The 26,264-nt window shown below is 36.7% G+C and overlaps 1 protein-coding gene across 2 annotated transcripts; it reads left to right on the forward strand.

Annotated features, from left to right (window-relative positions):
- Positions 1-1,799: 1,799 nt before the first annotated feature.
- LOC137399561 (glycine N-methyltransferase-like) lies at positions 1,800-25,216 on the forward strand. 2 transcript variants are annotated; one of them, XM_068085737.1, is made up of 7 exons: positions 1,800-1,904; positions 9,474-9,701; positions 9,796-9,923; positions 14,251-14,382; positions 19,009-19,151; positions 21,267-21,409; positions 24,735-25,216. In XM_068085737.1, exons 2-7 carry the CDS (start codon positions 9,487-9,489, stop codon positions 24,913-24,915), a joined length of 942 nt encoding a protein of 313 aa, XP_067941838.1. In that variant the 5' UTR covers positions 1,800-1,904; positions 9,474-9,486; the 3' UTR covers positions 24,916-25,216. The 2 variants fall into 2 exon arrangements, with proteins under 2 accessions (XP_067941838.1, XP_067941839.1); XM_068085738.1 differs by having other exon boundaries at positions 1,867-1,968.
- Positions 25,217-26,264: the final 1,048 nt, after the last annotated feature.

Below are 26,264 nucleotides of genomic sequence, written 5' to 3' on the forward strand. Positions count from 1 at the left end.
AAAAAAAATTGTCTACTCACCCTGGCTAACCCTAAAGGGTGGTACTGTCTACTGCTATTTTCCCAAGAGTGCGCTTTTCTGCAACTCACATGTGTTAATTGTTGGTGGTATTTAGGGAAGCCACATCTGATGATATTGCACCCTAATGCTCCAATGACTACCAAAATTACAGTTGCTCTTTTATGGCAACACCTTTCCATCTCCTTGTCGGGTGGAGATATTTCTTCACTTTTCTCTTTTGTGTTGGCCATGTTGTAGTCATTAAGTACTGCTATATCTATTATAACAGCTTTCTTGCTCTACTTCTCCGCCACTTCGATATTTAGCTGGTTTGCCAGTTAGATACCGAAGCTCGTCAGTACACGCGCTTGTCAGTCTGGATGTAGAAGTCCCAAAGAAGCTTAGCATGGTCATTCTCATTGACCTTCTCTAGAGTTTCCCACCAGGGTTGTAGTTTATTGAGACCATACTCATCACACAGACTTCTGTACACTATACCTTCGACATGGTTATGCCACTTAGTTTATGCAGCTCCTGTTAGCTGCTTGTATCCACTGATGATATGTTGAATAGGCTCTGGTGCATCCTTTTCTCATTCTTCAACTAGGATCAATTCGGATGTGATAGACCTATGTTTGTAGTTCAGTAACTGGGAACTCTTGCTTTCATAATATTCCCTTTGCCATAATTAGCAACTCTGTATGGGTGGTTAATTCACCTCTGTTCAGCCACATATAGGTCTGCTGGATGTCGCCAACCTCAGATCCTTGTCAGAGGTAGGCATCATGGAAAAGTTTGGTGTGCCAGTCAGACTCCTCATCATCAATGTGTAAATCTATTGTCACAGCAATCGACTAGAATTCAGCTAGCAAGTTGTCCGTGGTGGTCATAGAGGCTGCATAGGCTTTCATGCTTGGCTCGGCTCTTCTTTAAATGTCTGCTGTACACTTTTAAGCCCCTGTCCAATCTTTCTACAATTCTACTAAGATATAGCTTAGCAGTATACATGTATATTATGTATTTATGCCATGCATAATATATGTATACATTATATGTAATTATATACTGTACAAGTAATATTAGTTAGAGCATTCCAAGCTTGGTGAGAAATGAGAGTTTTCATCTTTAAACGTGCATAGAAAAAACAACTCCTGATACGGCAAAACCGTGTGTTTTTTCTTTGCTACACTACATGCATTTCTATAGCATAGGTAAAGGTTGCTTTGTACATTTTAAAAAAACAATCAAATGTCGTTGAAATATCAATAACTGCATATATTTTCCATGAGGGCAGACGTATTGCGTTGGTGAAATTCTGTAGTAACTGTAGAGTAAATCTATTAATATTCAGCGCTCGAAGAAAACTTTGTTTGTTAGTAGTTGCATGCTGAAAAATGTGAATCAATGAATATTAGCAAACAAAGCAGTGTGACAACACGACTTTTTATGATTTATTTGTAAACGGCTTATCGTTATGGAAGGTTTTTATTCTAGCTTTTCTTGGTTTTTGTTTTGTAGCCTCAGTAAACATTGTTACTAAGACCTGTATACTACTGGAGCTTACTTGAGCACCCCAAACCCGTTTACGATAGAAAACACAGAACTTGGTATAGGGCGTTAAGTCTTTTGCAATTGTGGAAATCGTTCAAGACGTGTCGCCTTTTTGCATAATTTGAGGAGAAAACTCTAGTAAATTCATCTCATAAGCTTTTAGAAATTCAGTCACTTTTGTGACGAACAGTATTCGTCGTCAGGATTATTAGCCTATGCATTTTTGTTTATATTAGTTTCGTCTATCGCGTGTTTAAACTTGCACCGTGTATATAAAGTGTGCTGTGCATGACTTCGTTTAGTTCTTTGCGTGTAACTCAGCACTACGCTTTCTAAACTATCAGTGTTGTCAGGTATAGTGAGTACATAAAATTTGTAACGTAGTTTTAAATTCCAAAATACCAAATACATACTCGTGTGAGTTACTACTATGAATATTAGAAATAACTATGAAGGTCTGTTTTGTCGCTCAATCTATGTAAAGACATTTGCATGTATTGGTAATATTCGGCTTTAAAATTATAAATTAGTACATTTTCATATTATACATCAGATGATTGCTACACATTTTAGTTGTGCTCTGTGACCACGCAACTTGGCGTATTTTAGTATTAGCGCTAATTGCGTTTTCCGGATTACTGCGATTAGTTTCAAAATCTACTATATGGTTAATGGTAAAAGCCTTGGTTGAATGCTATTTGAACACTATTTCAATATCGTTCTATTTCTTAAGTAAGGACCGTAGTGGAATCTGTTGACGTCGCAAGTTTTGCACGAATAAAAATTCTAAGTCATAGGATTTTATTTCTTATCATTATAAATCTGTTTGTCTATATAGATGGTGGATTGACTCTAGCTTGAACTCTCATGATTTAGATTAAAAAATACTCCGTTTTCTGTTTATTGAAATTTGAAAATGTCATTTGTCTGCAAATGGTGTCAAGAATAGTCTCAGCACATCACTGCACATTATAGTTCTTCTAATAATTTAGGAATTTGTTCCTAAAACTTGTTTCCAATATGTTTGGATAACTTTGATCAGTGAAGCTAAAGTCAAAATGATATATAGTAACATACATCCTAGTGATCAACTTAATATGGCATACATGTACAGGCTCATAATATTGCTATTTGCTTTTTTTCAAGCTAGAACTTGTGGTGAGAAGAGAGTCATGACATACAGCTTGCAGCGCGGTATTGTTACATAGTTGTGGTTTGCCTTTGGAATGTGTTCATTACTGGCAGTAAGCCTTACTCTTATGTCATTGGCTGTGCCCCTTTTGTCTATCTTGTGTTGTTTGAGATTATGGTATGAGTAGGCACTCACTTCTTCACTCGCAGTGGTACAATAAAGTCATATAGTGTACAGCACATTTCAGCACAGAACTGTGTTTTTAAGAAAAAATAGTTGCTTATTCGTGTACCAAAATTTATTAATCATTACGAAAAAGTATTTGAGAGATATCATTAATTGCGCTCGTTGCTGGTTGCAAATGCTATCTGAATGCAATAATTAGAATCGTAAAACAACTATTAATTTTTATCTCAGCCATTAAACTTATTGCAAATGATTTTAAAGAATGTGACAATATATTAAACATAGACATAAGCCATTTTGTTAATCTAAGGATTTTTATGCAAAACTGTGCAGCCAAACGTTTAGACTGAGCGTTTGACTGGGAGGCTTGGCATTTAAAATGTAAAACAAAAATAGTTGACTATCTTTAATATATCATCAGTCAGTAACTTCACTTTTGCATAAAGCACATTATTTGGATAAAACATTACCTACTTAAAATTAAGTTGTTGTTTCGCTATGATTTTTTGTGGTTCAGGATTATATAATTGCTGCCTGAAGAAATCATCTATTACATGCTAACTATTAAAAATATATATATCATTGGTGGCAGTTACTTATTCAAATGGAAGGGGCGAAGAAGAAAATCATTGTTTTCTATATCTAGACCTCAAGTACTGTCGTAGCTGATTACCAATAGGCTTTGAGGATTTGAATCGTATTTTGATGTAATAATAGAGCCACGTTTAGATCCATGTAGCTCACCCATATTTTGTAATTGCTTACTCAATATGACGTTATTTATAAATGTGTGCTGAGCAGTTCAGAGCACTGTTATCTTTCCGAATGTCTTACAATAATTTCACAAGAAATCAACCAGCTTTTGTTAAATGGATCATCTCTAGCTTAGTAGCCTGTATCAAATTACGTAACCATTGCTTCCCTGGAGAGATGCCATCTGAAGCAAATGGCCATCTTACATGTGCCTTGGAACCAAATATTGTGTCTCTCTCCTTTACATTCAGTTGTTTGGACTATGACTGTCTTACGGTTTATGCTTTATCACTGACTTCCATGCAGCTCTGTTTTCCACCTTCTGCCATCTGTTTGTGTCTAGTTTCCTTAACTTTATGTTATACTCAGCTTCTTCTTTGTATCTCAGTCTGGGTCAATTGTGGCATAGATGTGTCAGTATACTGCAAACATCTACTAGTGTAAGTATAGTACAAACATTTACTAGTGTAAGTATAGTACAGGCATTTACTAGTGTAAGTATAGTACAAACATCTACTAGTCTAAATATAGTACAAAAATTTACTAGTGTAAGTATAGTACAGACATCTACTAGTCTAAGTGTAGTACAAACATTTACTAGTGTAGGTATGGTACAGACATCTACTAGTCTAAGTATAGTACAAGCATTTACTAGTGTAAGTATAGTACAGACATCTACTAGTCTAAGTATAGTACAGACATCTACTAGTCTAAGTATAGTACAAGCATTTACTAGTGTAAGTATAGTACAGACATGTACTAGTGTAAGTATAGTACAGACATTTACTAGTGTAAGTATTGTACAGACATCTACTAGTCTAAGTATAGTACAGACATGTGCTAGTGTAAGTATAGTACAGACATGTGCTAGTGTAAGTATAGTACAGACATCTACTAGTCTAAGTATAGTACAGACATCTACTACTGTAAGTATAGTACAGACATGTATAGGCAAGAATAAAAGAGTCTCTCTTGCAGTCGGTCATCTCGACAATGACTGTCTTACGGTTTAGGTTTCATCACATCACACGGTTTAGGTTTCATAACATGTACGCAACGACACCCTCAACCATGACCCACTCATTCTCTCCTTCTCGTGCAGTCAGTCATCTCAACATTGACTGCCTTAGGGTTTAGGCTACATCCCTGACCTCCATGTAGTTGTTTCCACCTTCTCTTACCATCTGTTTGTGTCTAGTTCCCTCAACTTCATGTTACGAGTCGCTACTTCTTTGTATCTCTATCTGAGTCTGCCCTAATTCCTTTTTCTTTTGTGGTGTTGTAAATATAATAGTTGCATGTGTTATAAAAAATAGCTCAAGTTTCAAGTGTTAATTTCTTTCCTATAGTTGGCAATGTTGAGTAACTTTTTACTGGAAGATGAGGTAAACGTTATAGCTAACAACTGTAAGGTGTTAGGCAGAGGGGTTTATGTAGGTATCACCTAGCAAGACATTCATTGAGCGGTCATGTCAAATATTAAACATCGTGAAGTTATTGACATGACAAGATTGAGTTACTATTCGTACTCTGCCACCAAAAATCAATGCTATAATAAAATTATTGTTTGTCTGATAGCCATTTTTCTGAGTATCACTTGGATGCAGTTCATATTAATTGTAAGGCTCCATTTCTTATTGCTGTTAAAAGAGAAGCACCTATGCCAATATGGAGGTGGTGCATATACATGCGACAAAAAGTGTATATATTCCTTACCATGTTATCTCATTAACACTTTTCTATAAAAGTACATTGTGTTTGTGTCGTTGCATCATCATAATTTTGCTCAAGAAGTGTTTTTTAAGCTACGCGTCATTTTTCCTCAAAGGTTTTCGAGTCATGCCACTGCGCTTACACGCAGCTGGACTTTAGCCCTACTATGTCAACTTTTATGCAGGTGGACTTCATGAACTGTCTATAGATGTAAAGAGATTAGGAACACTTTATAAACTGTCTATGGTTGTACAGAGATTAGGGTCACTTCATGAACTGTCTATGGTTGTAGAGAGATTAAGGTCACTTCATGAACTGTCTATGGTTGTAGAGAGATTGAGGTCACTTCATGAACTGTCTATGGTTGTAGAAAGATTAAGGTCACGTCATGAACTGTCTATGGTTGTAGAGAGATTAAGGTCACTTCATGAACTGTCTATGGTTGTAGAGAGATTAAGGTCACTTCATGAACTGTCTATGGTTGCAGAAAGATTAAGGTCACTTCATGAACTGTCTATGGTTGTAGAGAGATTAGGGTCACTTCATGAACTGTCGATGGTTGTAGAGAGATTAAGGTCACTTCATGAACTGTCTATGGTTGTAAAGAGATTAAGGTCACTTCATGAACTGTCTATCATATGGTTGTAGAGAGATTAGGGTCACTTCATGAACTGTCTATAGTTGTAGAGAGATTAAGGTCACTTCATGAACTGTCTATGGTTGTAGAGAGATTAGGGTCACTTCATGAACTGTCTATGGTTGTAGAGAGATTAGGGTCACTTCATGAACTGTCTATGGTTGTAGAAAGATTAAGGTCACTTCATGAACTGTCTATAGTTGTAGAGAGATTAGGGTCACTTCATGAACTGTCTATGGTTGTAGAGAGATTGGAGACTTCATGAACTGTCTATGGTTGTAGAGAGATTAAGGTCACTTCATGAACTGTCTATGGTTGTAGAGAGATTAGGGTCACTTTATAAACTGTCTATGGTTGTAGAGAGATTAGGGTCACTTCATGAACTGTCTATGGTTGTAGAGAGATTAGGGTCACTTCATGAACTGTCTATGGTTGTAGAGAGATTAGGGTCACTTCATGAACTGTTTATGGTTGTAGAGAGATTAGGGTCACTTCATAAACTGTCTATGGTTGTAGAGAGATTAGGGTCACTTCAATCACATTTATTATTTTCTAATGTTTTAGACATTTAGTTGCATGTTTTAATATGTTGGAGGAAGATATTTTGCTTTGATTGTTGTTACTATGTTTGGTAATGCAATATTTATCTTAGACTAGTTTATGGTTTCCTTCTATGGAACCAGACTGACATCTGTGTCCCCTACTAAATAGACACAATTGCTGAATCTCCCTAGATAAAGAAAATAGTAGTAAAAGATGCCAGTATTCTGAACATTGGTTATAGTTTTACTACAAAGCTGTCTATATCACAGTCGTGAGATTGTATTAGGGCAATCCTTAATATAATTTGTCTAGCCTTGCCTAGACATTTATTTGTTAGTACTGATCACACGATAGTTATGACAGATCAAAACAATTTTAAATAACCATCATTAAAGTGGCTCTTTAAGTTATCGCTATTTTTTTCTTCCTGGTGGGCAGCAACGTGGATCATTACAATTAATTTGCTCTGAAAGTTTTGATTCACGACAAAACCTTGGTTTGTTGTATCTAATGTTTCTGTGAAGATTGGCTGTATTTATTGTCATTGATTCTAGACCTTATAAATATGACATAGATATTTTAAATCTATCTACATGTATATATATAAATCTCAGTGATCGTATGTCTGTGATTCTGTATTTCAGTGTGTCCAGCTATAGCCATTAAAGTCTTGGAGTGAAAAGCTCATATCGTGCTTGTATATCATATTTGTAACCCATATCATGTTTGTAACCCAAATATTTAACCACAAGTCTACGAAGGTTCTTACGATTCCACAGCTCTTACGTATACTATATACCCGTTTCGCGATTGCACATGCTGAATTATTAATTAATACAATGCATTCAAAGGTTACAATGCTCCAGTTATATCAAATTTGTCGTCTCACTCTATGAAACACAATTCTCTTATCTGCCTTCGCCATTTTAGGGCAAATTTGTTTTTCCCGTCATGCGATATTAACAAAAGATTTTGTTGAAATTAGAATTTGGCAATTTGTGTACTGCTTATAACAAAATAATAAAAATGTCGATGTGCTATTTTGCTGCTCATTTCTCAGTTCAGCGTTATCCGTTATAATAGCAACGATTTGCAAACAGATAAGTGATAAATGTTTAGTTACAATTTTGAAGTTTACTAAAATACATACTAAAACTTCCTTCAAGTACCGTGTGTGTTTAGTAAGCTAAATTCATTTAAGTTAGATTCAGAGCGTATGTTACACGTCTGCCTCGAAGGTAAGAACTCTGTACGTAGTACATGCTAATGTTGTTTTCTTGCAGATCATAACCACAAAATGCCTTAAAGTTCTTGTAGGTAACTATAGTTATTAAGGTTAACATATTGTTTTGTTACTATTTTTTAATGATGATGATTTTTACCAGGTGAATGCATCAGGTAATTACTATGGGTTTCTATACGTCTATACAATATTTTCGCCTTATGATGCTAACACTGAAACGAAATAAAATTAGATAATTGTAAACCAAATAATTTTTTCACCGTAATCCTAGCAAAACAGATTATATTTAGCCATTACTTGCTAATGATTTTGCATTAAAATTCAAACACTTGAAGTTTTATTTTTCTCTCTATTTATTTCAACAAAACACTTCTTTCATAATATGATATTTAAAAGTTACAGTTGTTTGAAAAGGTTTGAAAACCTTTACGGTTGTTTTATTTTTTTTCATAATTCATTTGACCTGCACAAAAAAACTTTTCTCATGATATGAAGTTTGAAAGTTCGAATGGTAAATGTTCTTTATAAATAAAATTTCTGTTCAAAGACATTTTTATTACCGTGCTGTATCGGACATTCATCTAGTGCAGTGGTTCTTAACCTTTTTTAGTGTATTTCCCACTTTGACAAACCACACTTCGAGATTTCCCCCTCCTTAGCAGCCGAAAATTGTGGTATTTTTGCCACTCTCAGATTGCAGGAGGAAGCTTTTCAGATAGCATTTTGCCATACAGTCAAAATGAATCAATTATTAATTGAACTGTGATAGAAATCATATTTTATGGGTAGTTTGTCATGATATACTTTTTATTTATGGAAAAATGAAGTCCAAGATAAACACAACAATAGAGTAATTTAATTATCCAATAAGCTGCTTGATACATCACGAGGCTTGGTTTCCGTATTAATACAGTTGTACCCACAATAAAAGCATGTGTCTGCACCATGTATGTGGTGAAAATACAGTCCAACAGCTATATCCTTGAAATGCGCGTAATCAATATTCTCAATCTGAAGCTTGAGAATTTCCCACCTCAAATCCTCAAATTTCCCACTGATGGGAAATTTCCCATCAGGGGTTAAGAACCCCTGATCTAGTGAATACACAAACATTAAAATCAATGCATTATACATCACAATATAAATTGATAAATGTAAAATGCAAGTTATATTTAAAAACCTAAATTAATAAAGTGCATGTCATAATAATAATAAAAGGAGGTTGCACTTCTTAATTTACCAGAGACATGAGACATTCAGACCTCGTCATGCATAGGTTCAGAAGTAGAGTGACAGAACTACTTGTCATAATTTACTCTAAATTAGAGTCGATAAAGTTTAGATTAATCTTATATATTCTCAAGTCTTTTTGTATTTCATTTGTCTTATTTTTAGCTTTCTTCAGTATCTTCACTTTTTTTATTGCAATGCTTTGAGAAACTTCAAAAGTCATACGTTGGAAATTACTTTGGAATTAGAGTCGGCGTTTGTTTAAACTTCGAGTCATACTTCGGAAAACTTGTCTGTTGAGATGATCGGAAGTAGGGGGTTGTCCTTGCTTGCAAATTTGTCACTCGTTTGTTCTTTAGTTGGTACAGAATGTATTTCTGTTTACCAGCTATGCAAACATACGCAGTTTCTTAGTAGCTAGATATATTGCCCTCCATTACTCGGTTCAGAGCGTTAATATTGCAACTTATTTAACTATATTGTAGATAAAACAGCAAAATGTCTGCGAATGTGGATAGCGTTTTTCGGACCCGATCATTGGGTGTTCCTTCGACGGGTCTGCCTGATCAATACGCTGACGGGCGTGCTGCCAAAGTCTGGGAGTTGTATATGGGTGGAAAATCGGCCAGAACTGATGTGTATAAAGAATGGTTTGCGCAGATCTTTAAAGAGAAAGGGGTAAAAAGCATTATTGACGTCGCTTGTGGCACAGGGTAAGACTATAATTCCTGGCGTGTCATTTGAACTTTTCTTACTTCCATGCTGACCCTCCTGGGTGGGTTTAACTCGTCACTGATATGCTTTCAGGATCGACTCAATTATGCTTCTTGAGGAGGGATTTAAAGTCGTTAGCTGTGATGCTAGTGACAAAATGTTGAAGTCTGCTCTGGAGGAGAGATGGAAAAGAAGGAAGGAGCCAGCATTTGATCAATGGGGTATACGATTCGTTTATTTCAATAAATATTGTCGGTGGTGTCCGTCGGGTTAACTTCTTTAGCCCTGTATGTGTGGCTCAGTGGTTCCCAAACCCTCTCATGCAAACTATTTTATCGTTGTTCCAAAGCGCATAATACCAAGGCACATCAGCTGTTAGCCCGTGTTTGTTTCAGTGCGCAGCTGATGATCTCTTCTAGCTAGCTATTCTGTTGAGCTTTAATTGAAACACGTTGAGTTCTTAACAGTTACAGCACTTACCATGGTTAAAAACTTCTTAAATGGCTGTTACCAGTATGATATTCAGCTGTTGGAATAAAACTTTCAATAAATCAGCACAACTTGGTCGTATATTTTTATCAGTTTTGTAATCCCTTTTAGAATGTTTGAGCCGCAGTCGACATAATTGTTGCCATTAATCTAGTCATGCAACACTAGCTCGTAATCAGTTATAGAACCGAGTGTAGAAATACAGTACGTGTAGGACAGGGAGAAGGACTGGAATCTGGCATAAAAATGTATTAACTCTGTTCACATATATACATACATACTTGCTGTACTTCCCGGTGTTGCCCGAGTAATAAAAAAGTCTTTGAACAAAAAATTTATTTCTGTTTAACGTACCATATACAACATTTACCATTCTAAATTTCAAACTTCATATCATGAGAAAATATTTTTGAGTAATTCAAATGAGTTAGGAGGAAAAAGAAAACAACTGTAAAAGTTTTCAAGCTTTTTCAAACAACTACAACTTTTAATTTTCATATCATGAAAGAAGTGTTTTGTTGAAATAAATTAGGAAGAAAATAAAATTGCAAATGTGTCTAACTATAAATGTGAAATCATTAGCAAGTAATGACTAAATATAATCTGTTTAGCTATGATTACATTGAAAAATTATTTGGTATACGATTAAATGATTTTAGTTCGTTTCACTGTTGGCATCATATGGTAAAAATATGTATAGACGTATAGAGTGGTATAGAAACCCATAGTGATTATCTAATGCAATCACTGACTGTTAAAAGTCATCATCATTAAAAATAGCACCAAAATAATATGTTAACCTTAGCAACTATAGTTACCTACAATAACTTTGTTACATTTTGTGGGTATGATCTGCAAAAATGCAACATTACATTGTTCTGCGTGCAGAGTTCTTACCTTCAAGACAGACGTGTAACATAAACGCTGAATCTAACTTGTATGAATTTAGCTTACTAAAAACATACTTGAAAGAAGTTTTCGCATGCATTTTAGTAAACTTTTAACCAAGATTTTATTACTGTTTATCATTTGTTTGCTAACAGTTTTACAACAACGGATTACGGTGAACTGAGCAGGGTTGGCTCGGTTTAAACCAGTGGTTTAAACCAGCCGAAAAAACCCAGTTTTTTCGGTTTTTTCATTATTTTTTGTGAAAAAAATAATATTTTAAGCTCGTAGTGGTTTATGTGCGATAGAAATGCAATTATATGTAATTATCAGCTGTGGAAGTTTATTTAGGACCCATTAGTAAATTAATGGCAGAGCTCAAGTTGAAACTACATGAAATCCTAGCACAACAATGACTTAGTGAATTTCATTTTCAATTGCTTTTATCAAGTGATACAATGACCTCTTTAATGATGAAATAGAAAAACCACGTGAAATATACTAATCCAATCATCATCTCTAATAATGAATGAATACTTTCTCAAGTCTGGCCAGTGAAAAAAGATTACTTCTACTTAAATCAAAATTAAAACAAAATCCTTTTGGGCAAAGCTTTAAGTTTGCAAACCAATATTTCATTTATTGGACACAAGCCAAAGTAGTTGGATTGTTAGAATTCAGTTTATCAAGGTTTTTGTGTTTTTAAAAGTTAAAGTTGTGTTTCAAATTTCCAACACGCCTCGCACACAGGATTCCGTTTGACAGTTTTTTACTCGAACCGCAAAAGGCAAAGGTTCTAAGGCAACATGTAATAGGTGTGCTGTTGTAACGCGAGTTCACGTAGATAGGCTTAAAGCTCACGTAGCAAAATGTCAAGCTGACCACACAACTTAGGCAGTGATGCTAATATTCAGGTGATAGAAGTTGAGTCATCTGTCTCTGCTCCAAACACTAGCAATGCGTCTGCATTACGCTCTGCTCTACACTAACACATGACTAATCACTTGGATTAAAATTTCTACTTATACATCGAGCTGTATGTAAAATATTCACTTTATGCCATAAGATTTCTGCTCTGTATTTCATCGATCATGTTTGATTAAAGACTCATTCCAAAATTTCCATATGTTTTCTCTCTTTTTTCCCATAACTCCCACAGTACCATCTTTAACATATGATTCCACATATGTATGTTCAGTACTCAATCATGCAGTTATAGTGAGTGATGTTAATTAGACTTAAAAGTGCAAAAACCTTAGTAAAATTATAAAAACCTGTTCAAACCAAAAAGCCTGGTTTTTTCAGTTTTTTCATAAAAACCGTGGTTTTTTCCAACCCTGAAACTGAGATATAATCGTTAAATTTTAATTTTGAGAAAACTTAATCTTGATACCGTTTTATGAAAAACAAAATAGCTCTAGTACAGCGAAGGATGAAAAAGCATCGTGTTTCATAGAGTTAGTAGAATTCATAGAACTTCAATTAACACGTCATTTAGCGTGGAAATACCTATAAATTATTGCGCTATATCAGAATTAAGAAAACATAGTGTGGCTGGAAAAATGTCTTCGGAGCAGCGGAAATAAATTAAGAGAGCAAATGAATGTAGTTGTGAAATAAATAGCAAGTATGTAAACTACGAAACATGATTTTGTAATGATACAATTGATACAAACTGAGAAAACCCAATAAAAATCATTATTTTGTGGTAATCAGTACAATTGCCAAATTTTAATTTCAAGAGAATCTATTGTTGATATCGTTTTGCCGAAAACAAATTAGCCCTAATACGGCGAAGATGAAAAAGCATCGTGTTTCATAGAGCCAAAACAGTTCATAAAGTTTAAATTAATACGTCATTTTGGTGTGAAAATGGATGTATACGTTAAGTAGTAAGAGCGAGCAACAGAAGAGCTTTTGTGGTCTCATGGTTAAAGCGCTGGATTATCTAACCACCTTTGCAATTTTTGTGAGTTCAAGTCCAGCAAAATGCGGAATTTTAATTTCAAAATTTTAATAACTATAGCTGGACATACTGAAAACAGATGACAGACAAATGACAAACTTTGAGAAATGTGTAAATAGATGAATCTCAACGTTTGTTCTTTGTCCGTCCAGCTATAGCGATTAAAATTTAGAAATGAAAAGTCCTCTACTGGATTTGAACCCACAAATGGTTGCAACCACATATTAGTAGGCGAGTGTGCCTAACCACAAGGCTACGCTGTTCTCACTGTTTCACCGCTCTTATCATATACTGTTTACTCTTCACAATCGCGCATGTTAAATTATTAATTAATACAGTGTGCCCACAGGTTGCGATGCTCCTGTTATAAAACTTTTTTCCGTCTTACTCTATGAAACACGATTCGTTTTTTCATCCTCGCCATGCTAGGGCAAATTTGTTTTCCACCATACGATATCAACAAAGATTTCTCTCGAAATTATCATTTGGCAATTGGTGTACTGATTTCGACGAAATAACAAAAATGTCAATACACTATTCACCAAACTCCAATTTTAATTCAGGGTTATTCGTTACCAACGAATTCGAAAACAGATAGTGATAGAATTTTAGTTTGAAAGTTGAAACATAGTAAAATACTTATACCTACTAAAACTTCCTTCAAGTGTGTGTTTAGTAAGCTAAATTTATTCAACTTTAATTCAACGTTTATGTTATACGTCTGTCTTGAAGGTAAGAACTTCCTACTGCCCATACTGCGCGTAGTACATTGTAATGTTATATTTTCTTGCAGATCTTAACCATTAAAGTTACTGTAGGTAACTATGGTTACTAAGGTTAACATTTGTTATTAATTTTTAATATGTACTGTACATATATAAAATTTTGATGATTTTCACCAGGAGGTGTCTGCATTAGATAATTACTATGGGTTTCTATACCACTCTATACGATATTTTTACCTTACGATGCCAAAGCTGAAACGAATTAAAACCATGTACTTGTATACCAAATAATATTTCATTGTAATCATAGCACAACAGGGTTTATTTAGCCATTACTTGTTTATCATTTCATATTTACATTTAAACACTTTTACAGTTTTATGTTTCTTTTAATTTATTTCTACAAATCACTTCTTTCACAATATAAAATTTAAAAGTTACAGTTGTTTTATAAGTTCAAAAACTGCATGTATTTTGCAGTGATACGTGAAGCGAACTGGTTGACCTTGGATGAGGACATCGCTGAGATTGACAACGATGAGCTGCCAGAGAAACAGTTTGATGCTGTCATCTGCTGCGGTAACTCTTTCGCCCACTTGCCTGATTTTCAAGGTAAGTCATTATTGTTATGTAGAGCTAACCATAGTCGTTACTATAATAAGATCCGTGTTGTCTGTCGAAAGTCACGAGGAGATAGATGTTAGGGAAAATTGTATATCGCACAAGATTTAAGGTAGGGCCACACGAGACAAAATTCTCACGAAATCGGCAAAATTTGGACGAAACGATTCGTACGAATTGACATTTGAACGAATTCGTCCATCGTTGGTTGCGCACGATGAACGAATCCTGAATTGGACGAAACGTGAGAAATTCCTACGAATCGTTGTTTGATTGGTCGGTTGAAAAGGTTAGTTGAATGTTGAAGGTCGTTTTCTTTTGCGCATGTTTGTACTGAAGCAAATGATTGAAACAGAATCAGCTTCAATTTATCACCGCGTTCTGATTGGCTAGTTGAAAGTTAGTTTCGTACGAATCCGTGGTGAGAAAACTCCGTGTGGCAGGTCAGAAATTTCGTACGAATGGAATTTCCCAGATTAGTTGAAATTACACGATACGTGTGGCCTTACCTTTAAACTGGAACATTCGGGTCAGCAGCCAGGCACACCACCGTCTGCACCATTGTTATGCACGTAGCTATTACACCTGACGATCTCTCATGCCGCGCTGGGTGGCTGGTAATAGTCTAGATGTAATGTTTAGATTTGTAGCTATTAAGGTTTATTACATTTTAATAGGGGCATTTTTTGTTAAGTCCATTTAGAAAAGAGCTGACTGAGGCTTCTGGTCTTATGATACGGAATATTCATGGCATCGAAGAGTATGATTGATTCCTTGATGTTAAAGACAGTCTTCTCATTTCCTTTTGTCAAGTCCTTTTCAGTTACCCATTTTTGAAGTTAATCACTGTTATAAATACACTGAAGCAGTTTGGGCATTACAGCGATACTATAAATACTCAGGTTGTCTAGTGTAGTTGTCCTCTAGAAGATTTCCTCTTTGTATGTACAGTAAGAGTAGTGGGCTGCTCTAGCAACTCTCAGCACCATTTCATTGGCACTGCTCAAGGATGCCTGATGAAAGTGCATGCTGCGGCAATATCTTCAATAAGGAAGCTCTATTGGCAAGTCAAAAGGCCTTTAATAATCACACAATATGATGCCATCACTGCGTGCAGTAGCATCAGTTGCGGGTATATAGCGGTTGTCAGTGGCTTTGCCTCACCCACAAACCTTAATGGGCACAAGAAGCTCTATGAGTCTACGATATGGTTTGGAGTGCAGTTGAAGCTTCATAACACCAATAAAGTTGAAAGGTCATCAGCAGACGTGATAAGGCTGGGACAGTGAGCAACACACAGTAGTAAAGCTGCATCTCTGGCAGCTACACTGGTCGCTTCATACATATTCTCTTTTTCATCATCATTACTCTTGTCTAACTTGGGCTATGTACAATAGACTTAGTGGGGGTGTGACTATGTACAATAGACTTAGTGGGGGGTGTGACTATGTACAATAGACTTAGTGGGGGGTGTGACTATGTACAATAGACTTAGTGGGGGTGTGACTATGTACAATAGACTTAGTGGGGGTGTGACTATGTACAATAGACTTAGTGGGGGGTGTGACTATGTACAATAGACTTAGTGGGGGGTGTGACTATGTACAATAGACTTAGTGGGGGGTGTGACTATGTACAATAGACTTAGTGGGGGTGTGACTATGTACAATAGACTTAGTGGAGGGTGTGACTATGTACAATAGACTTAGTGGGGGTGTGACTATGTACAATAGACTTAGTGGAGGGTGTGACTATGTACAATAGACTTAGTGGGGGTGTGACTATGTACAATAGACTTAGTGGGGGGTGTGACTATGTACAATAGACTTAGTGGGGGTGTGACTATGTACAATAGACTTAGTGGGGGGGTGACTATGTACAATAGACTTAGTGGGGGTGTGACTATGAATATGGTACGAGGTGTGGCTGTGAGTATGGGGGAGGCTATGACTATAAACACGGTAGAAGGTATGGGTAAGAGCTAGTGGTATGACAAATGAAAATGCAGCCTGCAGTAACCCTTGAAGCAATCAAGAAAGTGGCATCACGGCTGAGCTGCCTGGTATAAGCTTGTCACCTTAAAACAGTTTCTCTATGGCAGCAACAAAATTATTGCGATGTGCTTGTAAAAGACCGGCTAAATGTAGAACTGCTTCAGCATTATTGGGTCATGGCTGGGGTACTCGAGTCAGTTGTTATGTGAAACTGGCATGGCTTTGTTATGACAAGAGGAAGCAGGTGTAAATATGTGGTCTGCTCATATGTATAAACTGTTTAAACTAAGCTTCCTTCCAACTATTATATTCCACACAGCCTCACCAGTTTTATAGTCTAAATAATTGCTGATAGTTGAATATCTAGGTTGAGTGAGGCTACGATGGCCTCTATAACCGGCGAGGGACATGGCTACTCTGTCTCATATGGCAAGGGACATGGTTGCTGTATATTTCATACAAACATGTTTTTTGTCATCCAAAATTTTGGTTAGGATGTCAGCTTCATGAAGTTCATGCAGATCAGTGAGTCCAAATAAAGGTTAAATCTTTCTTATCGTTTCTGCTGAATAGAGTTGTCTTACGCAGGTAGGACAACTCTACCCACTTAGTGTTTCTGCTGAATAGAGTTGTCTTACGCATAGCTTGTAGGACAACTCTACCCACTTAGTGTTTCTGCTGAATAGAGTTGTCTTACACATAGCTCGTAGGACAACTCTACCCACTTAGTGTTTCTGCTGAATAGAGTTGTCTTACACATAGCTCGTAGGACAACTCTACCCACTTTGTGTTTCTGCTGAATAGAGTTGTCTTACACATAGCTCGTAGGACAACTCTACCCACTTAGTGTTTCTGCTGAATAGAGTTGTCTTACGCATAGCTTGTAGGACAACTCTACCCACTTAGTGTTTCTGCTGAATAGAGTTGTCTTACGCATAGCTCGTAGGACAACTCTACCCACTTAGTGTTTCTGCTGAATAGAGTTGTCTTACACATAGCTCGTAGGACAACTCTACCCACTTAGTGTTTCTGCTGAATAGAGTTGTCTTACACATAGCTCGTAGGACAACTCTACCCACTTTGTGTTTCTGCTGAATAGAGTTGTCTTACGCATAGCTTGTAGGACAACTCTACCCACTTGGTGTTTTGAAAAAACCAAAATGTGTATTTTATCTATTTATTATATTTGCTAGTGCGCTGACAGTACCGTGCACTGTGAGAGATCACCATGTGTAATAACTATGCACGCAATTATTCTTAGATTGAAAAGGTGCTTGAGTGGTGCGGCTGAGAGCGCTTGACTGGCAATCCGAAGTTAAGGTGTGATTTCTGTGCGGTATAATCATTTTCCTAAAACTTCAGAAGGATGGACTTGACTTTTACTATAGTAAAGGTTTCGCCATAGAACCTATTTTAACATGAATTCGTGATATAATGAAGACTTGATTTGTTTGAAGGGGAGAGTATACTAGGGTGGGAGTATACTAGTCCATAGTACTTATTATATAGAGTGAGAGTATACTAGTATACAGTACTTACTATATAGAGTGAGTGTATACTAGTATACAGTACTTATTATATAGAGTGAGAGTATACTATGTAGTATACAGTACTTACTATATAGAGTGAGAGTATACTAGTATACAGTACTTACTATATAGAGTGACTGTATACTAGTCGATAGTACTTATTATATAGAGTGAGTGTATACTAGTCTATAGTCCTTACTATATAGAGTGATAGTGTAATAGTCTATAGTACTTATTATATAGAGTGAGAGTATACTAGTCCATAGTACTTATTATATAGAGTGAGTGTATACTAGTCCATAGTACTTATTATATAGAGTGAGTGTATACTAGTCCATAGTACTTACTATATAGAGTGAGATTATACTGGTATATAGTCTTTATTATATAAAGTGAGTTTATACTAGTATATAGCACTTATTATACAGAGTGAGGGTTTACTAGTCCATAGTACTTATTATATAGAGTGAGTGTATACTAGTCCATAGTACTTATTATATAGAGTGAGTGTATACTAGTCCATAGTCCTTACTATATAGAGTGAGATTATACTGGTATATAGTCTTTATTATATAAAGTGAGTTTATACTAGTATATAGCACTTATTATACAGAGTGAGGGTTTACTAGTCCATAGTACTTACTATATAGAGTGAGATTATACTGGTATATAGTCTTTATTATATAAAGTGAGTTTATACTAGTATATAGCACTTATTATACAGAGTGAGGGTTTACTAGTCCATAGTACTTATTATATAGAGTGAGTGTATACTAGTCCATAGTACTTATTATATAGAGTGAGTGTATACTAGTCCATAGTCCTTACTATATAGAGTGAGATTATACTGGTATATAGTCTTTATTATATAAAGTGAGTTTATACTAGTATATAGCACTTATTATACAGAGTGAGGGTTTACTAGTCCATAGTACTTACTATATAGAGTGAGATTATACTGGTATATAGTCTTTATTATATAAAGTGAGTTTATACTAGTATATAGTACTTATTATACAGAGTGAGGGTTTACTAGTCCATGGTCCCCACTATATAGTGTTTACATGTGAATATTGACAGCATTCTGTTGACAGGTGGCCTTGGAAAGCACAAGGTCGCGATACAACAGTTTTACAACCTTCTCAAACCAGGAGGCATACTTGTTATTGACCACAGGAATTATGATCAGATCCTAGAGTCTGGTACCGTCCCTCACGGCCCCAATGTCTATTACCAGGTACTTAAGCTATTGGCACAATCACTGTAAGATGGTCTTGCATAGCTTATTATAAAGATTACTGAAGTCTGAGTGACACTAGAATGACATCTGAACGCATCTCAAATGCTTTTTAATGGTGTTATTAAATACTATAATGTTCTCTTGCCAAAGTGTCTTTTTAACTCGGATCAGATCTGTTTCCACAAACATTATGTCATGCAGGTGACCATGTGGTCTGTGTAAAAGATTACTTTAACTATTTACAACAAACTGGCATTCAAGTCAAGAAAAGGAAATTTAGTGTAAAAATAATATTTTCAAGACAGTTTCTCTAACAAGTGACAGAAAGCAGTAATTTGGTTTTTGAGTGAAGATTCCTGCTATCTCATTCATTTATTTCTGTTGGGTTTCCACGGTTTTCACTTTGTAAAAAAGAAATGGATTATTGAACTAATTGTTGTTTCAAATGAAAGTAACACATTCTGTAATGTTTATAGATACACTCTAGATTTAGACAGGTTGATAGCAATACGTCTTTGTTGGCTAGAATCGCGTACCCTTTCACTAGTTTTAAACATGGAAATGTGAAACAATGGAGACAAACATGAGATATATTTTGGCAAGTCTTTGAAATAATAATTGTGAACAAAAACAGTTAAATTAAATTCATAGACGTGAACAGATAAACATGCGTGAAAATGGTACAAGTTATACTCGGAGCCATATAGGAGTTGTGTGACCAATGGAAGTGTATATCTATTTGGAGAGAGTTTTGTGACCAATGGAAGTGTACATGTATATCTATTTGGAGGTACAGCAAATGTGAATTATGTTTGTTTGTTAATATTTGGGTCTTTCCATTAGAGATTATATAAATATATTGGAAATGGCCAGCTTGTTTGAAAACTAGCATATCTGTTTCCAGTTTTGGTCATGCAACTCTCTCCTGAATGGCTCTACTTACACTAATCCTTTTACCTGTAGATACATATAGCCAAGTTCTCTGGCTGTATGTATGTCCGTGTTCTCAGACTTTATGCTCTATAGTAGACCCTCCAACTGCCAATCACTTCCAAAGAGACCAAGTTTTGTCTTAGCAGCTGGCTGTAAATAAAGATCTAACATGAAATATTTCGTGAATCTTTAGAAAGATGTGATGATTTTTATTAAATTTTTCTAATGAGTTTCACATATAACAGCAGTTATCCGCTCTTGGAGAGTAACATTTTACGATACAGTGGAACCTCAGTTCTCGAACATAATCCGTTCCAGAAGGCTGTTCGAAAACCAAGTTGTTGGAGATCCGAAACGAATTTTCCCATTAGAATTAATGTATATAAACTTTAATCTGTTCCAAGCCGAGATAACAACTTCGGTAGAGTATTTTTATATCATTTCACACCATAAATTGTACTGTCTACCACATACTTTAAATAAAAATGGGTAGATATAGATCGTGTTAAATTTCAATAAAAGATTTTCTATCTATGATGATGGAAAAAGAAAACAAAAAGTAAACATTTCAGATGTTTTGCTCTTAAAACATCAAAAACATCAAAGGTTAAGATACAATACCAAAAATTGCAGAAGTTGATAATGAAACAGCAAAAAATGCAACAGATCAGTTACATCAAAAATCATGTGAAAAAGAAAATATAAACAACAATGGCACGGTTTCTTCACATTTTTGAAGGAGAATCCTTCTCCAACACAGTTAAGGGTAACTCGATTGGAGAAGTTGTCTCCTAGCAAATCTCTTCGGCAGAGGAGACGTTGTCCCGGATGGTTCTTTCTTTTTTTGTAAAGAATTTGTGAAGCGTAACTTCTCCCTTTGTTAACTAATGTTTCCATGCCGTTTACGGAGCTGTTCCGAACATTTAATTCCAATGCGCATGCTCCGATTTGGTCGAAAACCGAAATTATGTTCGAAATCCGAGACGAACAAATCTCAAATTTTTTGGTCGAAAGCCGAGTTGGTCGAGGACCAAAACGTTTGAGAACCGAGGTTCTACTGTATCACTAAATGTCGTAATCACTCCTTTTTTGGATGCATAAAGACCCAAATTAGTTGAGATAGAAGTTTGCAGAAGAAATCAGGTGGCAGAGTAACACCTATAGTCTGTTCACTTACAGGGAGGATTCATCAAAGACATAAAGACCTCCAACCTGTATGTCAATGGAAAACCAACTCTTGTGACACTCGACTATGAAATGGATATTCATAACGTAGATGAAGAGATCCTAAACAAGCTTAAAATTGATCCCCATGAACAGGTGTAAGTGTTGATACCAGTGGTAGGTGTAAGTGTTGATACCAGTAGTAGGTGTAAGTGTTTGTACCAGTGGAAGGTGTAAGTGTTTGTACCAGTAGTAGGTGTAAGTGTTGATACCAGTGGCAGGTGTAAGTGTTTGTACCAGTGGTAGGTGTAAGTGTTGATACCAGTAGTAGGTGTAAGTGTTTGTACCAGTGGTAGGTGTAAGTGTTGATACCAGTGGGAGGTGTAAGTGTTTGTACCAGTAGTAGGTGTAAGTGTTGATACCAGTGGCAGGTGTAAGTGTTTGTACCAGTGGTAGGTGTAAGTGTTTGTACCAGTAGTAGGTGTAAGTGTTTGTACCAGTGGGAGGTGTAAGTGTTGATACCAGTGGGAGGTGTAAGTGTTTGTACCAGTAGTAGGTGTAAGTGTTGATACCAGTGGCAGGTGTAAGTGTTTGTACCAGTGGTAGGTGTAAGTGTTTGTACCAGTAGTAGGTGTAAGTGTTTGTACTAGTGGGAGGTGTAAGTGTTGATACCAGTGGCAGGTGTAAGTGTTTGTACCAGTAGTAGGTGTAAGTGTTGATACCAGTGGCAGGTGTGAGTGTTGATACCAGTGGTAGGTGTAAGTGTTTGTACCAGTGGTGGGTGTAAGTGTTTGTACCAGTGGCAGGTGTAAGTGTTGATACCAGTGGCAGGTGTGAGTGTTGATACCAGTGGCAGGTGTAAGTGTTGATACCAGTGGCAGGTGTAAGTGTTGATACCAGTGGCAGGTGTAAGTGTTGGTACCAGTGGCAGGTGTAAGTGTTTGTACCAGTGGAAGGTGTAAGTGTTGATACCAGTGGCAGGTGTAAGTGTTGATACCAGTGGCAGGTGTAAGTGTTGATACCAGTGGTAGGTGTAAGTGTTTGTACCAGTAGTAGGTGTAAGTGTTGATACCAGTAGTAGGTGTAAGTGTTGATACCAGTGGCAGGTGTAAGTGTTGATACCAGTGGTAGGTGTAAGTGTTTGTACCAGTAGTAGGTGTAAGTGTTGATACCAGTGGTAGGTGTAAGTGTTGATACTAGTAGGAGGTGTAAGTGTTGATACCAGTGGTAGGTGTAAGTGTTTGTACCAGTAGTAGGTGTAAGTGTTGATACCAGTAGTAGGTGTAAGTGTTTGTACCAGTGGGAGGTGTAAGTGTTGATACCAGTGGTAGGTGTAAGTGTTTGTACCAGTAGTCGGTGTAAGTGTTGATACCAGTAGTAGGTGTAAGTGTTTGTACCAGTGGGAGGTGTAAGTGTTGATACCAGTAGTAGGTGTAAGTGTTTGTACCAGTGGGAGGTGTAAGTGTTGATACCAGTGGTAGGTGTAAGTGTTTGTACCAGTAGTAGGTGTAAGTGTTGATACCAGTAGTAGGTGTAAGTGTTTGTACCAGTGGGAGGTGTAAGTGTTGATACCAGTAGTAGGTGTAAGTGTTTGTACCAGTGGGAGGTGTAAGTGTTGATACCAGTGGGAGGTGTAAATGTTGATACCAGTAGTAGGTGTAAGTGTTGATACCAGTAGTAGGTGTAAGTGTTGATACCAGTGGTAGGTGTAAGTGTTGATACTAGTAGGAGGTGTAAGTGTTGATACCAGTGGTAGGTGTAAGTGTTTGTACCAGTAGTAGGTGTAAGTGTTGATACCAGTAGTAGGTGTAAGTGTTGATACCAGTAGTAGGTGTAAGTGTTGATACCAGTAGTAGGTGTAAGTGTTGATACTAGTAGTAGGTGTAAGTGTTTGTACCAGTGGGAGGTGTAAGTGTTGATACCAGTAGTAGGTGTAAGTGTTTGTACCAGTGGGAGGTGTAAGTGTTGATACCAGTGGTAGGTGTAAGTGTTTGTACCAGTAGTAGGTGTAAGTGTTGATACCAGTAGTAGGTGTAAGTGTTTGTACCAGTGGGAGGTGTAAATGTTGATACCAGTAGTAGGTGTAAGTGTTTGTACCAGTGGGAGGTGTAAGTGTTGATACCAGTGGTAGGTGTAAGTGTTTGTACCAGTAGTAGGTGTAAGTGTTGATACCAGTGGTAGGTGTAAGTTTTGATACCAGTGGTAGGTGTAAGTGTTTGTACCAGTGGGAGGTGTAAGTGTTGATACCAGTGGTAGGTGTAAGTGTTTGTACCAGTAGTAGGTGTAAGTGTCGATACCAGTAGTAGGTGTAAGTGTTGATACCAGTGGCAGGTGTAAGTGTTGATACCAGTGGTAGGTGTAAGTGTTTGTACCAGTAGTAGGTGTAAGTGTTGATACCAGTAGTAGGTGTAAGTGTTTGTACCAGTGGGAGGTGTAAGTGTTGATACCAGTGGCAGGTGTGAGTGTTGATACCAGTAGTAGGTGTAAGTGTTGATACCAGTAGTAGGTGTAAGTGTTGATACCAGTAGTAGGTGTAAGTGTTGATACCAGTAGTAGGTGTAAGTGTTTGTACCAGTGGTAGGTGTAAGTGTTGATACCAGTGGCAGGTGTAAGTGTTGATACCAGTGGTGGGTGTAAGTGTTGATACCAGTGGTAGGTGTAAGTGTTTGTACCAGTGGGAGGTGTAAGTGTTGATACCAGTAGTAGGTGTAAGTGTTTGTACCAGTGGGAGGTGTAAGTGTTGATACCAGTGGAACAGAAAGAGAAAGTTTATTGTTGTACTGTGTAGTCACTATAGCATTGGACTGACTGTCTGGTATCCTACTGCAGCAGTCTCAGATAATTCCTTCTTTACACCAACTAAACCTTGTAAGACTACTCCATAGGCCATAGTGGACCCTAACAATACCGGCTACATGAATATATCGAGATTTTAAGCTCAAAGTCAAATGCTTCTAATATGACTGTGTAGTGCGGTACCTTCTCTGTAGTAAACATTAAGTAGAAGTATTAACCATGTTTGCTATATTTCATTAATTTCAATTTTATACCAACATTCTTATCTCTCTGGAGTTTGGAAGTTGTCTTACCTTGCATAGGTTGGGCCTCCTACGTTTTAAAATAAAAATGGTATCACCATGTTAGTTACAGTACGCTAACGATGTGTAGAGTTTGCTGCATAGTTTTGTAGTAACAGTTTGGTCTGAAAGTTTACTGCGAGTAAATTTTTCATTTGACTATATTTTTGAAAGCCACGTTTATGGTCAAATCTTTTATAATTACTCATACAAATAATTCTGTTAGATTTTTACCAGCAGCTGATTTTGCTAGTGGTCATTTGATCTAGTGGAGTACTCAACTTGTTACAACAGCAAGGCAACTTGGCCACACTATTCTCAGGTGCCCTGTCAATCATTCAACCATGGCTCTGCCATACATATGATCTATAGACTTGTCTCCTCGTGCTCACTCCAATGTTTGTAGATGCTGGAAATTCCGTCTTTCTTTTTTCCCTCATCGTTTGTCTGGATTCACCGATTTGCTCCAAGATATCTTCGGCAAGGATGCAGAGCATGAGGTTTTTGCAGACTTTCAGCCTCTCAGTAAATGTGAGAAGGTACCAGCCTATTATATGCATGTCATACGTAGGCCAGACGACTCCTAGGAACCACATGTTACGCCATGGAACTGTAGATACAAGTGCGGGTGCAGTGTCCCCGCCCCTCTCCACAGCTTTACTCGCTCTACTCATGCAAGCTCAGCTATTGTTAGCCAAGTTTTTACACAGTTTTACGCTTCTCAGTCTATTCTGCTTATTGTAGTTTCCACTTTTTGGATGTTTCTATCGAAGTTAATGTTGGCGCTGCTATTTCTACATGCTGTCAGCAAATTTTATTGCGTCATATATTAATTTATTATTCCTTTCCGTTGTTATCAAAACCTAATATAAAATGTTTTAATTTTTACCCATCTGTGTTGGTAAGTCCACTCTTCGCACCGTAAATCCATCCTCGTGTCTCGAGGTTTATCACCAGGCATGGGAAACAGGTTCCTGTTTGTCATGGCAATTTTAGCCCAGGTTTTTACTGTAATCTCAGACGCACTTACTAGGAGTAGAAGCCTCCAATTCCCCCGAGTTAGAACAAGGTCTGACATGGTTTCATTGAGAGCTCAGCAAATCTTTCTATAAGAGATAAAATAGTAGTTGTGAGTCCATTTTAAATTGCAAAACTAGAGTGCTGAGTCATTCGACCATTAGTGAATACCAGAAGTGGTAGTTATTAGTGAATGGCATATGAGGACACTGCTGATCATGCGCCGCTATAGAGTATTTCTTATATTTAAAAGTTGATCTCTATCTCTCCCTGACAACTGTAACAGCTCGTGCTTTGGCACCCAAAGATAAGTCTGAAACATTGCCTTCCGGTACCTAAAGAAGTACGGTAAATTCTGGTGTCCAAGTCAAAAGTTTGACATCAAATATCAAGCTTAACATCTATCCTCGACTTCTATGGCAGTCACGTTTTTCATGACACTAATTTTAGTAAAATTCAACCCTAAACACCATTGCAAATCAAAATTATGTATTACATAAAGGGATTTATTTATAAAATAGTAAAATACTAGTAATCCTACTTAACATGAGGTGGATCAAACACAAAGTCCCATTCTTCCCATGCTTGGATTCTCTTCTGGGATAACTTTTTTTGCGAATTTAAACCTTTTTTCGTAGTATCTGCCTACAAGCCCACACTGCAGTGATTCATTTTACACTTTTACTCTTCCATCCTTTTCCTTGTAGATGAATCAAGATTCTTGACAGAAATCTGTCTTGTGACAGCTTTTCTGTTAAAAAAGTAAGTATTATCAAAAGTGGCAGTTTCGTGCTATTGGTTAGTCGGGCCAATACGATGGCGAAGTATTGTTTTTTGTGGCTTGGGGTCTTCACTAGAACTGTCATCTCTCGTTTTTTTGTTAATTGTAGGCCTATGTATTGCTGATGGCACAAAAAAG

The sequence above is a fragment of the Watersipora subatra genome, chromosome 7 (assembly GCF_963576615.1).
Source record: "Watersipora subatra chromosome 7, tzWatSuba1.1, whole genome shotgun sequence".
NCBI classification, from domain to species: Eukaryota; Metazoa; Bryozoa; class Gymnolaemata; order Cheilostomatida; family Watersiporidae; genus Watersipora; species Watersipora subatra.